The following is a 16,551-nucleotide window of genomic DNA, read 5'->3' as shown; positions in this document are numbered from 1 at the left end:
TATATATATATATATATATTATAATATATATTATATTAATTATACAACCGAATAAAGTTTTAATTAAATTTTTCCGACCGAGTTCGGTCGGAAATAAAATTTTAAAATATAAATTTAATGAAATTACCGATCGAAGTCGGTCGGTTTTTTGTGAACATTTATATAAATAGCTTTTAAATAAATAATATCTAAATACTTAATTAATATATATATATATATATATATATATATATATATATATATATTATATATATATATTATATATATATATATATATATATACTATGTTGTTTATATAGAAATTTCAGAATTAGACCACACACGGTAAAATTTATTGTTGTTTATTTACGTAAAACTAATTTAAATATTGGTATACACTTTAAATTTTATTCAAATTAGTGCCTAAGTTCATTGTTCATTCTCTTGCAAAATATTTTTCCAAGAATTGAAGTCGTCCAAACGGTACCTAAAATGACCAGAATGAGAATGGCAACATAAACAAATAATGGGAGAAATAAATATGTGTTCACTTTCAAAATTAAATAAATAGAAGTTTATTTGCTATTACGAAAGGTTAGCTTTGTCATTTTACTAGTTAAACTGTATCTTTCTTTTTATCTCAGTCCTGGTTTCCAAGGATTTGCAGTAAGGACCTCAAGGAAATGGAGGATCTATCTAAATGGGATACTAATATATAATATACCATCTCGTCCTGATTCTATTCAAGTTTTCAGGCTTATCTGAGCATATGTTTTGTACTTTTTGCAGCTGAGCAAAAGAAGAGAGAAGTTGCTGAGCTGATCAGGATGTGTCCAAAACTCCGAGGTTTTAACTGTGAAACATTTAAAGTAATTGTATTGTGCTTCGAACTTGTATTGGTCAAAATCTGACCGCTGCAGTCGGCCTAACGAGACCCTGTTCGAGAGACGAGATCGCGGAAGACGACATGGTTTGCTTTAAAACCCCGTACTCACAACACCCGCCATGAGAAAGAACGATATTACGGAACGACGAAAGCGGACGTGGTGCGAAAGTGTACTGACCATAGTGAGGATTGCGTAACGATATATAGGGGAGGAGTTCTTCATAAAAAGGGGGCTATTTTTCTCTCTCTTCCCTCTCCTCTGTAATCTTCTAGCAAAAGGAAGGAAAAGTCATCTTCCATGGAGGATGAAAAACAGTCATCTCTATCGATGAACAAAAGAACTGTAATCCGCTACTGTATTTAACACAAAAATCAGAAAATTGTTAGAAGAATAAAGAAACTGGAAAACAGTAAAGAATAAGAAATATTTCGAGTCCACAATTTTCTTGGCGTCCTTAAGGAATTTTAACCCCTCACACGTTGCCAAGGTAATGGATTAAATCCTCCCAGGATGAACGGAATAAACCTTCTTGCAACAGTGGCAATACAAATTGCAGGATACCAGCGAACTCAAAGAACGGAGCAAAATCACACTTACGAATTTGAGAGAGAGAGAGACTGCGAATTAGAATGCAGTATTTTCAGAAAGAAGGAAGTTTTGTGGTTTTTCAGTGTGTTAAAAACGAAGCCATGCCTCAGAATTTATAGGCGATTATTGGAAGAGGTGTGATGTTTGTTCTGGAAAAGGTGTCTGTTCAGAAGTTTGCGCGTCCTGCCGCGGTCTACCGCGGTTACGCCAGGACCGCGCCAGAGTGGCCTTCTGAATCTGCAGCAGTGTTCTGGCGGCGGTCCTACCACGGTCACGCCCGGACATCGGCTAACTAACTGACATTTAATTAATTATTAAATAATTAACTAAATAAATTTTGTCCAAAAATAATCTTATCGATCGATCATTTGACAAATCCAAATCCAAAGCCAAAGCCAAAGACGAAGCCGAGCCGAGCGAGCGACGACAACGGCATACCTTACGAATTTGAGAGAGAGAGAGACTGCGAATTAGAATGCAGTATTTTCAGAAAGAAGGAAGTTTTGTGATTTTTCAGTGGTGTTAAAAAACGAAGCCATGCCTCAGAATTTATAGGCGATTATTGGAAGAGGTGTGATGTTTGTTCTGGAAAAGGTGTCTGTTCAGAAGTTTGCGCGTCCTGCCGCGGTCCTACCGCGGTTACGCCAGGACCGCAGCCAGAGTGGCCTTCTGAACTGCAGCAGTGTTCTGGCGCGTCCTACCACGGTCAGCCCGGACATCGGCTAACTAGTGACATTTAATTAATTATCAAATAATTAATTAAATAAATTTTGTCCAAAATAATCTTATCGATCGATCATTTGACAAATCCAAATCCAAAGGCAAAGCCAAAGCCAAAGACGAAGCCGAGCCGAGCGAGCAACGACAACGGCGCGAGGGTTCATTCTCTTCAACTCCTTTTAAGAGCTTTAAGAAGTGATTCTATATATATACACACAAATGTAGTTGTCCCTCACCAATGAGGGACAAAGTTCAAGCCAAAAGCTCACTTCATTCAAATTTTTATTTCCCTCCATTTTATTTCCCACCATTTCCAATTCACACTCTTTGACTTTAAAGCCCAATGCTTAAAGTCTTTGAAGCCCAATGCTTTAAAGTCCAACAATCCCCCACATGAATGAGAATGGCTGTAACAAGAATGATCATAGATAAAAGCTGTATGATTTGCATGTAAGGATTAATTGCATCTGGATAAGTAGGTTTCCCTTTGAACTTTCCGTAGTGAACATATATCGGATATACTCGGTCAATCGGTAGATTTGATATCTTTGAACCGTCGAACTTTAGTGTATATCTAGACAACCATATGTCACACAACCAATCCTTAACCATCTTTTGGTTCTCATTGCTGTGTTCGTTTCAGCCATGAACACCGCCTGGTTTCATAAGTGCGTAGAGAATTGGCCTTACAGAATTCTCATTGAAGCGACTTCCACTTCACACTTACATAGGTGATTCTAAACGTGTAATCTTTAGATTGACACTATTTGATAAATACCACATCAAACTTAGTAATCATTAAAGAACGTGTAAAGTTCTATCCTTGTTACTGAACATTGTCTTCATCACGAGAAGGGACCAAAGATTTTACTTTGACAATGTTGAAACCGGTCAATCACAACTTTGTTTGAGCTCCTTGAACCTAGATCTCGGAACATCCAAAATTCTAGGTAGAGTTACCGCCATGTTGACTTGTCCTCGGCCATAGTCCAATTTTCTTAGATGATTTCTCAACTCCCTCTCTAGTTAAGCCTTTTGTAAGCGGATCCGCCACATTATCCTTTGATCTTACATAATCAATAGTGATTATTCCACTAGAAAGTAGTTGTCTAACGGTGTTATGTCTTCGTCGTATATGACGAGACTTTCCGTTACATAACGCTCCCTGCCCGTCCTATTGCAGCCTCACTATCGCAATGTATGCAAATAGGAGCCAAAGGTTTTGGCAGAACGGAATGTCTTCTAAGAAATTTCGAAGCCATTCAGCTTCTTCACTGGCTTTATCCAAAGCTATAAACTTTGATTCCATTGTAGAGCGAGCGATGCACGTTTGTTTGGAAGACTTCCAAGATACTGCTCCTCCACCAACAGTAAAAACATATCCACTTGTGGACTTTGTTTCTGTTGAGCTGGTTATCCAATTTGCATCACTATATCCTTCGATAACCGCATGATATTTATTGTAGTGCAAAGCGTAGTCTTGGGTATATTCCAAATATCCCAGAACTCGTTTCATTGCACCCAGTGATGTTTGTTTGGATTACTTGTGAATCGACTAAGTTTACTTATTGCAAAAGCTATATCAGGTCGTGTACAGTTCATGATGTACATTAAGCTTCCCAACACACGAGCATACTCCAGTTGAGACGTACTTTCACCTTTATTCTTTATAAGATGATGATTTAAGTCAATTGGAGTTCTTGCACTTCTAAATTCCAAGTGTTTGAATTTTTCAAGTACCATTTCACTTAATGTGATTGAGACAAAGCTAGACCCTGAGGAGTCCTCTGGATTTTAATTCCTAGAATTACATCGGCAACTCCTAAGTCTTTCATATCAACTTACTAGCAAGCATACGCTTAGTAGCTTGATGTCGGTAATGTCTTTGCTTATTATTAGCATATCATCAACATATAAGCACACAATGACTATATGATTTGGAACGTTCTTAATGTACCCACATTTATCAACTCCATTAATCTTAAAGCCATTTGACAACATGTTTGGTCAAATTTCGCATGCCATTGCTTGGGTGCTTGTTTTAGTCCATAAATGGACTTAACAAGTTGACACACCCTTCTTTTCTTTTACCGGAACCACAAACCCTTCGGGTTGGTTCATGTAAATTTCTTCCTCTAGATCACCATTTAAGAAGGCTGTTTTTACATCCATTTGATGGATTTGAAGACCATACAAGGCGGCTAACGCTATTAGCATCCGAATGGATGTAATCCTTGTTACCGGAGTATGTGTCAAAATAGTCAAGACCTTCTCGCTGTCTAAATTCTTTGACAACAAGTCTTTCCTTGTATTTGTCAATAGTACCATCGTCTTTCATTTTCTTCTTGAAAATCCATTTAGAACCTAATATTTTGTTACCTGGAGGAAGATCAACAATTCCCAGGTATGGTTGCTCAATATGGATTTATTTCACTATTGACAGCTTCTTTCCAATATTGTGCTTCTGAGGAAGACATTGCTTCCTTGAAGGTACGAGGCTCATTTTCTAGCAGGAAAGTCAGAAAATCTGGACCGAATGAATTAGATGTCCATTGACGTTTACTTCTTCTCGAATTTTCCTCATTAGGCATACATCTGTTATTTCCTCCCGAGGTCGTTTTGACTTTTGGTAGTCACTTCACTTTCCTTTTTATACGGATAAATAGTTTCAAAGAATTCAGCATTATCTGATTCTATTATCGTATTAACGTGAATCTCAGGATTTTCTGACTTATGAACGATATGCCTTTCTATTGGTTTACATATCCAATAATACACAATCAACCATTTTTGGACCTATCTTAACCCTTTTAGGTTTAGGAACTTGTACCTTAGCTAAACACCCCCACACTTTGAAGTATTTCAAGCTGGCTTCCTTCCTTTCCATTTTTCATAGGGAATGGACTGTGTTTTACTATGAGGTACACAGTTATATTCGGTTAGCTGTAAGTATAGCTTCCCCACAAGCTCTGTGGTAAATCTGAACTTATCAAACAACGCATTCATCATCTCTTTCAACGTTCGATTCTTTCTCTTTGCAATTCCATTAGATTGTGGAGAGTAAGGGCAGTTGTTTGGTGAATAATGTCATTTACCAACATACTTCTTCAAAAGGAGATTCATATTCGCCACCACTATCACTTCTTATCATTTTGATCTTTTTGTTTAGTTGTGTTTCAACTTCACTTTGTATTGCTTGAAAGCATCAATTGCCTCATCTTTACTATTAAGTAAATAAACATAGCAATATCTTGTGCTATCGTCAATAAAAGTAATAAAATACTTTTTCCACCGCGAGATGGTGTTGACTTCATGTCGCAAATATCTGTGTGAATAAGTCTAAAGGTATATATATATAAAATTTTTGTTATGTCAATAACAAATTAACTTGGGCGGGAAAGAATAATTTCAAATATAACCTATAAATATTGCCACCTGGTTTTTTTATTAATGTAAAACGGGTCAATACTAAAATACCTGAGCCCGATTGTATTTGGGTAAAATTAAGTCCGCTTCTTAACACAAGAAAATGACAACACTGAAAATAAAATTCGAAAATGGTTCACTTACTTTGTCAAATTTACACCCTTAAAAGCGCCGACATGGATTTCTTGGTGCCCATGATACTTTTAGTTCAACTTGAAACCCACAAGAACAAATATCCATTCCATTATGAAAAAATAATTTTCTTTGAGATATGAATTCACTTCAAACTTTAAGCTTAGATAAAATAAACCCCCAAAAAAATCAGAATAAATAAACGAATAATAAAATTGCAAAAGTTTAAAATTTTATGGATGGCCATATATGAATTCGGCAGATGAAAGTCTTGGAACTTTGAGAATGAAGATGGGGCAACAGTGGATGAAAAAATACGGTCGGGTTCGGGTATATTAATATTGACCCGTTTGACATAGATGAAAAAACCACGTGACAACATTTAATTGGATATTCATTACACCTCAGATTTGTGTATACGCACGCGCTATATTTTTGCACTGATTTCAACTTTTGTGTTAAAGTGGAACATAAGAAATAGAATTGGAGGACCAAAATGGAACAAGATAGAGATAAAAGTGGCAAAATAAAAAATGACGCCAACTTGAATGGGGTGTATATATATTTGGCCTAAAATCGCTATACTTGAGCTTTAACTTTATTTTGATGCCTTAGCGCGGCGACCACGGTCGCGTAATAATAATCACCGCATGTTTTGCCTTGGAGTCCAAGGACGAATAGTCCAAAACACTAAAGAATAAATGAATGTCTCACGGCTACAAATCAACAACGAAGACTATCCAATTAAAGAAAAAAATGTGACAGAACAGAAAGCAAAATGTGATTGGCTCCGATTGAAGGATCCAAAGGCCATACGTCCCTTTTTAATTTGACCAAGGAAACAGGGCATAGTTAGAAGGCGACTACGAGTTTTACTGAACCCATTAATTTTTGTTTAAATAATATATTTATATTAAAAAATTTATTAAATATATAGAAATACTAAATTTAAAATCCAATTATTAACATTCGAATTCGTTATTCTAAAATTTCGAAAACTCTACTTCTACCACGAAATAAGGCCACTTTTTTTTTCGAACACAGAATAAGGTCACTCGTGATCTGTAATTTAGGACGCCATGCATTACGTGTTAGCCACCGAATGCATTAACATATACTCCCTTTATTTTCAATTTAGATAACACACTTTCTTCTTTAGTTAGTTCTAAAAAAAAATAACACATTTCTAAAATTGGAATAATTCATTTTTAAACTCTTCATTTTACCCATGTTAGCATTAATGAGAAGTTTTTATAACCACACAAATATCATGAAATTTCAAAAATTCTTTTATTTTTATTTTTTAAACTCCATATCCAGTCAAACTGTCTCACGTAAATTGAAACGGAATACTACGATACTAAGGGAGGCCGAATCTCGACCAGCTCTGTGACAGCCGCCAGTCAATTGCCCGTTTTCTCCTAACCAGAAAACCTTTATAGGCTAGCTCCCAGTATTTGCATACAGAATGAAGTATTTGGATTAACATGTCGTTTATTTTGGTGAGCCAAATAGGGTAATGATGCCAATCACCAATTCACCATATTGTATTTTTATCGTACTCATTATTTTTTTTTAAATTATACATACGAGAATAACATAAATATTTTTACTCTTCTATGGTGTATATTAAAGGCAATCCTAATTTGACTAATTGACTCGAACCCTTACTCAAATTTAACATTTACAAAATACAAATAATTGCGCATTTGACTATGATGTGTACTCCCTTAATTCCTAGTCCTCTTTTTTATGCTTTTCGTCCTTGGAATCTCTTTCCAAATACAAATATCTTTCCATTTGCCAAAGCTCAAATAAAAAATTTCTAGTCCCTTCTAAAATCAGCTACTCCCTCCGTTTCAAATTAGATTAGGTACTTTTCTTTTTAATTTGTTCCAAAATAAATGATATATTTCTAAATTTAAAAATAACTTAATTTTAAACTCTTTATTTTATCAATTTTACTCTTAATGAGAAACTTTTATAACCTCATAAATATCATAGCCCATAAAGCTTTTTGTTTGACCCAAAAGTTATTAAACACTTTTCAAGCAAATCAATCAATAAAGATGAAGGGGTAAATCCTAGTTAAAGATAATTAACTCTAGATCCGAGATGAGTAGGAGAAATAGAAAAACATAGTCAAATATAAATGTTGACAGCGATTATGATCAGATTTAATGGCATAAGTAAGGATGCATTAAGTAACGAAAATATGAATAAAGGAAAAGATTCACCCGATCTTCAGTGAGACGGATCTTCTTTCATTTAATAAAGATCAATGGTAGACAAATACAAGAACCTTATGACCCTTTTTCGGGTACGATGAAGGTATGGGATCACTCATCCTCTCAATTCTTTGGAGAGAGGTGTTTACATATTTTCTAGAAAGAGGGATAGGGAGACCGAGAGAGAGCCCCCTTTTGGGAAGTCCTCCCTTCCTATTTATAAGGGGTATTCCTAGAAAAACATTAAAAGAAAAGGTACAATTGGAGGGAATATTCGGTAGAATATTCTTTTTGAGGATTCCAAAGCAGACTAGTTGTTTCATCACTGTCTGACCTCGGCCTGTCCGACCTTGGCATGTCCGACCTCGGCTTTATTGATGACGGTCCGACCTCAGCTTTACTGATGACGGTCCGACCTTCGCTTATTTATGACGGTCCGACCTCAGCTTTACTGATGACGGTCCGACCTTGGCTTTATTGGTGACGGTTCGACCTTGGCCTGTCCGACCTCGGCTTTATTGATGACGGTCCGACCTTGGTCTGTCCGACCTCGGCCTGTCCGACCTTGGCCTTACGTCTTCGCGTGCCGAATTTCTCTGGTCTAATTTTGACCCATACACTTTTACCCCTCAAGCTTTTAAGACCACAAATTTCAAAAATCTTATTCTTTTTCTTAAATTTCGTACTGAATCAAACTACCTCGTCTAAATTGAAACAGAGAGGGGTCGTTTGGTAGAGTGTATAAGAATAATGCGGAATAAGGTGTATTAGTAATGCATGGGTTAGTAATGCAAGCATTAGTTATGCTGATATTATTTCTTATCTGGTGTTTAGTATGGTGTATTAAAAATTATAATGCATTGCATGATTTTTAAGAAAAATAGTTGTTTACAAAAATGCCCTCCCTATTCTCTATCTTTAAGGAACTTTAAGGATAATTTTATCTTTAACCATACTAATGCATGCATTAATAGCCTTGGTATTACTAATGTCATAGTTTTCTATGCATTACTTATATATAGGATAATACCAAATATGATGTATAACTAATACAAGTATTAGTTATACACAAATTGAAAAAATATACCAAACAAGATATTAGTGATGCACAGAACTAATGCTTGCATTATTTTTTCTAATTCCTCCGACCAAACCAACCGAGAGAGTATTAAAAACCACTTTCCACTATCCTTCTCTTATACTACCCCATTGGTTCTTTTGGATAGGCGTTGGCTGTTAAAACTAAAACCGACAACAACAAATACAAAATCCCAAAACCGCCCCTTGTTTCTCCTAAACATTTCCCTCTTATAAATCTCCAGAAATTACTCAAAGCAGTACTCATCATTCATTTCTAGCACTTTCTAAAAAAACTCATACTGTATTTCACTACTACTTGAATAGCCATGGACGCGAAGATCGGAGCAATTGACACGTGTAAACCCGCGAACAACGACATGGGCAGCTTACCAACAACCAACACCGTTACCATTCACACACCGATCATTCCGTTCAACTCACCGGACTCTACACTAGGCCGTCACTTAGCACGTCGTTTAGTCCAAGTCGGCGTCACCGACGTTTTCGGCGTTCCCGGCGACTTTAACCTTACACTTTTAGACCACTTAATAGCTGAACCTGGGCTTAAATTTATTGGCTGTTGTAACGAGCTAAATGCTGGATATGCTGCTGATGGGTATGCTAGAGCTCGTGGTGTTGGAGCTTGTGTTGTGACTTTTACTGTCGGTGGACTTAGTGTTCTTAATGCTGTTGCTGGTGCTTATAGTGAGAATCTTCCTTTGATATGTATTGTTGGTGGGCCTAATTCTAATGATTATGGAACTAACAGAATCCTTCATCATACTATTGGGTTGCCTGATTTTAGTCAAGAACTTCGCTGCTTTCAAACTGTCACTTGTTACCAGGTATAGTTTATAGCTTGCTACAAAGTTTAGATACTTCAAATTTTGTGTGTTTTAAATTTAGATATATAAGTATTGACTGATATAATTTTCTTATTTTGGGGTTTTCAGGCTGTGGTGAATAATTTAGAGGATGCACATGAACTGATCGATACAGCGATATCTACAGCGTTGAAAGAAAGTAAGCCGGTTTATATAAGCATAGGTTGTAACTTGCCGGGGATTCCACACCCCACTTTTAGCCGTGAACCGGTTCCATTTTGCCTCTCTCCTAGGTATATTATTTAGCATTTCATTTTATTCACTTAATATGCTCTGTTTTCTTCATGTATGTAAGGATTTTTGGTGTGTGACAGTATTTACTCTGTTTTCGTCAAGTTTAAGATGTTAATTTGAGTTTTTTATAAGTACGAGAAAGTATTATTTGATTATTGAAGTACTGGAACATAATATCAAAATGATAGTTATAAAGTAAGTTTAATAGCGAAAATGTCGTATTGGATTCTAAATTTTGAATAGGATTACCAATTTGTTTTCTTGTAAGAATGGAATGTCATCAATCATGTTATATGTCTTGAAATAAAATAAAAAAAGTTATCATATAAGCTGTAATATAATTACAATATCATATAATTTGGGACAGATGAATATCTTCTTTGGTGTTGATTCTGTTTTGTAATTAATGTGGTCAAGGTGTTTACTTATATGGTTTTTATATCGTATTAGATTGAGTAACCAGATGGGTTTGGAAGCAGCAGTGGAGGCAGCTGCAGAATTCTTAAACAAAGCTGTGAAACCAGTTGTTGTGGGAGGGCCAAAATTGCGTGTTGCAAAGGCATCTGAGGCGTTTGTTGAATTGGCGGATGCCAGTGGATATGCGGTTGCAGTGATGCCATCTGCTAAGGGGTTGGTTCCAGAACACCATCCGCACTTCATTGGAACTTATTGGGGTGCAGTGAGCACGGCTTTCTGCGCTGAAATTGTGGAATCTGCTGATGCTTACTTGTTTGCTGGACCTATTTTTAACGACTATAGCTCTGTTGGGTATTCTCTGCTTCTTAAGAAAGAGAAAGCAATCATTGTCCAGCCGGATCGTGTGACTATTGCGAATGGACCTGCATTTGGTTGTGTTCTAATGAAGGATTTCCTTGCCGCTTTGGCCAAGAGGCTAAAGCACAACCCAACTGCATACGAAAATTATCGTAGGATTTATGTTCCAGAGGGACATCCTCTCAAGTGTGAGGCTAAGGAGGCATTGAGGGTTAATGTTCTCTTTGAGCACATTCAGAGGATGTTGTCTGGTGACACTGCTGTGATTGCTGAGACAGGGGACTCATGGTTCAATTGCCAGAAGCTTAAACTGCCCGAGGGATGCGGGTATGCTCCAAATGACCGAGTGAAATGCCATTTGGTATTTGCTTAAATGTTCATCTATATTGACTTGTTACTCTTTGGCTTTCTTTCAGGTATGAGTTCCAGATGCAGTATGGATCTATCGGTTGGTCTGTTGGCGCAACTCTTGGTTATGCACAAGCAGCACGAGAAAAGAGGGTGATTGCTTTCATTGGTGATGGTAGCTTTCAGGTAAACAAATTGTTCTATGAACTAAATTTAGCACAGTGAATTGATTGGGTTCATCTATACAACAACAACAAAAATCCCACGTGGTATAATCTGGGGAGGGTAGTGGGGTCTGGGTTCATACAATCATTTATTTATCGTTCTGTATGGCGACATTTTTTCAGGTGACTGCTCAGGATATATCAACAATGCTGCGATGCGGGCAGAGGACTATCATCTTCTTGATAAACAATGGTGGTTATACAATTGAAGTTGAGATCCACGACGGACCTTACAATGTGATTAAGAACTGGAATTACACTGGACTAGTTGATGCAATCCACAACGGGGAAGGAAAATGTTGGACAACAAAGGTGAGGGGAATTCTGATAATAGACAATGCCATTCATTTTGAGTTAAAAGATTCTAAATCAATTTATATTGTCATTGTTCCAATTATGCCAGGTTCATTGTGAAGAGGAGCTTGTGGAAGCAATTGAAACTGCAACTGAAGCCAAAATAGATTGCTTGTGTTTCATTGAAGTGATAGTTCACAAGGATGACACCAGCAAAGAGCTGCTTGAATGGGGTTCTAGAGTTTCTGCCGCTAATAGTCGTCCGCCAAATCCTCAGTAAAATTTCTGAATGCTCATAGCTAGTTTCACATCAGTGAAAAATCTGGTTTCCAAGTTGGGGAGTTCCCACGTTATATCTCATGTTTAATTTCTGGGGTTTGTATCCCCTGAGGGTATTCTGCTAGTATTGCTTGTAATAAGATTGTCTATATTAGGATTATTGTCTCTTCATTTGACAAAGTTTCGTTTACATGATGTCTCGTTTATGAAACTTTGTGACCTTGTTAATTGATGATAATATTGATCTACGTGAACAGAAGATATGACTGTATGAGCTCTTTTTTCTGGGTGTGTCTACAAGTAATAGGATTAATATCTCGTTATATGGCCGACCTATTCAAGAGCCAAGTAGAGAAGACATCGTTTTCATTGATAGTGCAACTTCTTGGATAGTCTCAGAGACTTTTATGTGGGAAAAAAGAAAAGTGGGAGAAAAGCGCAGCTGGGTGTATAGAGCATTCTGCATGCGAGATAGATAATTATAGATCACACGAAAATAATTTTAACGCTGCGCATAGGTTCTCTTTGCGATTTGTGGGAGTAAGTTGAAAAATTATAATTGGAAATATTCACAATTATAGATTACCCTACTGTTGCTGGGAGAAAGTTGAAAGATATTATAGGAAATATTGACAGTAGTGTAACCTCAATTTTTTCTAAAACACGACTGCAGCTCCCTCTATATTTGTGTAATCATAGATATGCTTGTTCCGACTTTCACAGATCAGATCAACTACTCTTCTAACTCATTAATTATTTGGAAGAAAAAATATTAAGTCAGAGGGCAATCTGTAGATCCTCAATCACCAATGTATGGGTCAAAATCTGATCACGAGAAGTCTACTTAAGGGAGAACGACCTGAGGTCGGCCAAGCCGAAGTCACGTTTAGGAAGCAACATACCGGCAAGCAGTCCGGCTATGGCTGAAGTCGAGCACTCATGAGGCTCGTACGGATAGTTCGACACTTAGCCATTTCAAAGGATTATTCCACAGGATATCCAAAAGATGGGATACACTGGTTAAGGACCGATGGATAATGAAAGTGTTTTATATAAATACTAGGAGAGAGAGTAACAAAAGGGGGCAGTCCAAAGATCCAAAAACACACCTTTCGGAGAGGAAAGATGGTCCATGACCTCAGATCCATTTCCAAAAGGACAAAAGAGATTAGAATCTTGTATTCATCTATAATTCAACATTCTCAAAAAGATGCAGATTTGTCTAGCCCACAGTCGGGTGAATCCTTTCTGTTGCTATTTCCTTTTTTTTTCATTTGACATTATGTAAATTGCTATCTTTCATTATAGTTGGGAGTACGAGCAAGACTATATTGTCCTTCCACACTCAACTATAATGGTTTATACATGTTTGTGGTTCCTTATCTAGAAGTGATTATCTTTTGCTAAGATTTACTCTCTATCTTCTTATTAAATTCGTTTAACAAAAAGGGTCTAAAATTTTTTGGCCGAAAAATTTGGCGCCGTCTGTGGGGATTTTCTAGCCAAAGTTTTAGTTTCCTCTAGATCTAAACTCGGTTCTAGTTCTACTTCCCGTTCGTTGTAACTTCATCCTTTCGCTACGAACACAAATTTGAGGAATTCGTAAGCAAGATCCTGAAATAGCCAAACCAATTTTTAATCTAGACCCTTGCATGAAATCTAAATTATGTGTGATATCTACACGAAAACTACGCTTCGATGTAGTTATAATTTTGGCACGGTGCGAATGCAAGCTGTCGGACTAGGATTGTGGCCGTCACGTATTTAGCACGTCCACAATCCTGTCACCATGGTAGCGCTAGATATCAATCTATACCTTGTGCATACAGCCCTCTCTCTCTCAGAAAGGAATAATAACCTGTTGTGTAATCCCTTGAAATGACAAAACTCGTTCCCGCCTGTGTGCTTGTGGTGTGGCTTATGTTTCCTTATCCTCACGCACTCGGGACTGGATCGGATTGGGACTTGAACTCGAAGATCCCAATGGGCGAAGTAAGTCATCAGCCCACAAGGTTCCCAGATTCGACTAACGCCGAAGCTAAGTACGAGGCTGAGATTGGATATGAAGCTAGCACTCTCAGTTCATTGCCAATCAGATCGAAGGGACTTTCGAGACCCAAGTAGCGGAGACGGCAAGAGCACCAAGCCAAAGACCCACAAGACGTCACCCAAGTTCGATGGATATCAGCTCAACTAATGATAGCAGCTACGAAGCATAGCCAAAGAAAGGAACATTGCCGCTCCCTTCCACTCGTCAACCAATCAGTCGAGGTAACAAACGATTTCGTTTGGCTTTAACTTGCTATTTCTTTTCAGGGTGGGACAGGAACGTGGGCATCCTCACACACGCGAACACGGAACAAATGCCATCAAAATAGCACACCATGAAAACGCTCCGCGCCATACCATCCTGCAGGCAATGGTCGAGCGAAACCCCCCCAATAAGTCGGTACTCAATGCCATAAAGGAAAGGTCTGTATAGACTGGGACCGGATCACCAGCTCGGGAAAACATACAAATCTCGACGCCATAAAGGAAAGGTCTGTATAGACTGGGACTAGGTCACCAGCTCGGAAAACATACGAATCTCTCCAACATGCAGACAGAACACAAGTGCGTGAAACTCACCCACGCGCTCGCCAAAGCCACTATGCAACGACACAACTAGCTAAAATTCGATCTTGTACATGCATTAAGACGTCCCGAAGCTTGAGCGGGACATTCGTCACCCAGCCTATCAACTACTTCTCCAGGACGAGCGATGGAGGGACTAGATAGACTGGGACTCCTCGAATATATGTACTGACCGTACAACAACATGTAGTATTCTCCAATAAATGTATAAGCGAAGTAGCATACAGAATTCTTACGTAACTCCACCAAGTTTACGCATCACGCCAAGACAGGAAATGTACATTCAACCTCGCTCGAATTGGCAAATTAAATTCGACCTCGCTCGGATTAGCAAGTCAAAATTCGACCTCGCTCGAATTGGCAAGTCAAATTCGACCTCGCTTGAATTGGCTAGTCAAATTCGACCTCGCTCGAATTAACAAGTATAAATTCGACCTCGCTCGAATTAACAAGTCTAAATTCGACCTCGTCGAATTGGAAAGTCAAATTCGACCTCGCTCGAATTAGCAAGACAAATTCGACCTCGCTCCAACTAACAAGAAAAATTCGACCTCGCTCGGATTAACAAGTCAAACTCGACCTCGCTCGAATTAGCAAGACAAATTCGACCTCGCTCGAGTTAACAAGTCAAATTCGACCTCGCTCGAATTAACAAGCTACATTCGACCCCGCTCGAATTAAAGACCGAAAGTCAGGGACTTATTGCAAGAAGATCAATGAAATTCGAAAAGAAAAGAGAAGGAAAGGCCAAAGACATACAATCAAGGACAAATCAATGCTTCCATTCAAAGAAAAAATAGCGTCTTACAAAGGGCCAAAAGGGGGGCCCCACCCAACTAACTGAGTACTTAAAAACTAAGTATAGGAGGAAAAATTAAGTACAAAAGCTTCACTCAGCATTATCCACATCCTCATCGTCACCCTCTCCATCAGAATGTTCATCATCAAAGGTAAGCCCGTCCTCGGCCTCATCGTCTCCACCGATCTCCGGTGTCGCGGGGTCATAGCTGCAGGCAAGCCGGGTCTCACGCGCTTTAATTAACACGAACTTCTTCAAAAGCGGCTTCAGGAACATTCCCCGCTGCCAATAAGACCTTATATATATCCCGCTGAGCCTCAGCGTGAATCCACATCTCGTACAAAGGGCGAGGAACGTCAATTGAGGCGGACGCACGACGGACCTTACAATGTGATTAAGAATTGGAATTACACTGGACTAGTTGATGCAATCCACAACGGGTAAGGAAAATGTTGGACAACAAAGGTGAGGAGAATTCTGATAATGGACAATGCCATTCATTTTGAGTTAAAAGATTCTAAATCAATTTATATTGTCATTGTTTCAATTATGCCAGGTTCATTGTGAAGAGGAGCTTGTGGAAGCAATTGAAACTGCAACTGAAGCCAAAAAGGATTGCTTGTGTTTCATTGAAGTGATAGTTCACAAGGATGACACCAGCAAAGAGCTGCTTGAATGGGGTTCTAGAGTTTGTGCCGCTAATAGTCGTCCGCCAAATCCTTAGTAAAATTTTTGAATGCTCATAGCTAGTTTCAGATTAGTGAAAAATCTGGTTTCCGAGTTGGTGAGTTCCCACGTTATATCTCGTGTTTAATTTCTGGGGTTTGTATCCCCTGAGGGTATTCTGCTAGTATTGCTTGTAATAAGATTGTCTATATTAGGATTATTGTCTCTTCATTTGACAAAGTTTCATTTACATGATGTCTCGTTTATGAAACTTTGCGACCTTCTTAATTGATGATAATATTGATCTACGTGAACAGAAGATATGACTGTATGAGCTCTTTTTTCTGGGTGTGTCTACAAGTAATAGGATTAATA

General features: G+C 38.0%; 1 protein-coding gene across 1 annotated transcript; it reads left to right on the top strand.

The window, feature by feature from the left end:
• LOC109233457 (pyruvate decarboxylase 1-like) lies at positions 9,190 to 12,338 on the top strand. Its single transcript, XM_019399334.1, has 6 exons — positions 9,190 to 9,885; positions 9,994 to 10,157; positions 10,609 to 11,259; positions 11,349 to 11,466; positions 11,628 to 11,816; positions 11,908 to 12,338. The coding sequence occupies exons 1-6, from the start codon at positions 9,367 to 9,369 to the stop codon at positions 12,076 to 12,078; spliced, it is 1,812 nt and encodes a 603-aa protein (XP_019254879.1). The 5' UTR covers positions 9,190 to 9,366; the 3' UTR covers positions 12,079 to 12,338.

The sequence above is a fragment of the Nicotiana attenuata genome, chromosome 10, assembly GCF_001879085.1.
Source record: "Nicotiana attenuata strain UT chromosome 10, NIATTr2, whole genome shotgun sequence".
Lineage (NCBI taxonomy): Eukaryota > Viridiplantae > Streptophyta > Magnoliopsida > Solanales > Solanaceae > Nicotiana > Nicotiana attenuata.
This window is presented reverse-complemented; position numbering and strand designations above follow the sequence as displayed.

Bases quoted from the DNA above. Each gene is read 5' to 3' on its own strand.
- LOC109233457 (XM_019399334.1), top strand. From the start codon at position 9,367: ATGGACGCGAAGATCGGAGCAATTGACACGTGTAAACCCGCGAACAAC. The intron at 9,886-9,993 runs GTATAGTTTATA...TGGGGTTTTCAG, and splicing joins AAACTGTCACTTGTTACCAG to GCTGTGGTGAATAATTTAGA. The intron at 11,467-11,627 runs GTAAACAAATTG...ACATTTTTTCAG, and splicing joins TTGGTGATGGTAGCTTTCAG to GTGACTGCTCAGGATATATC.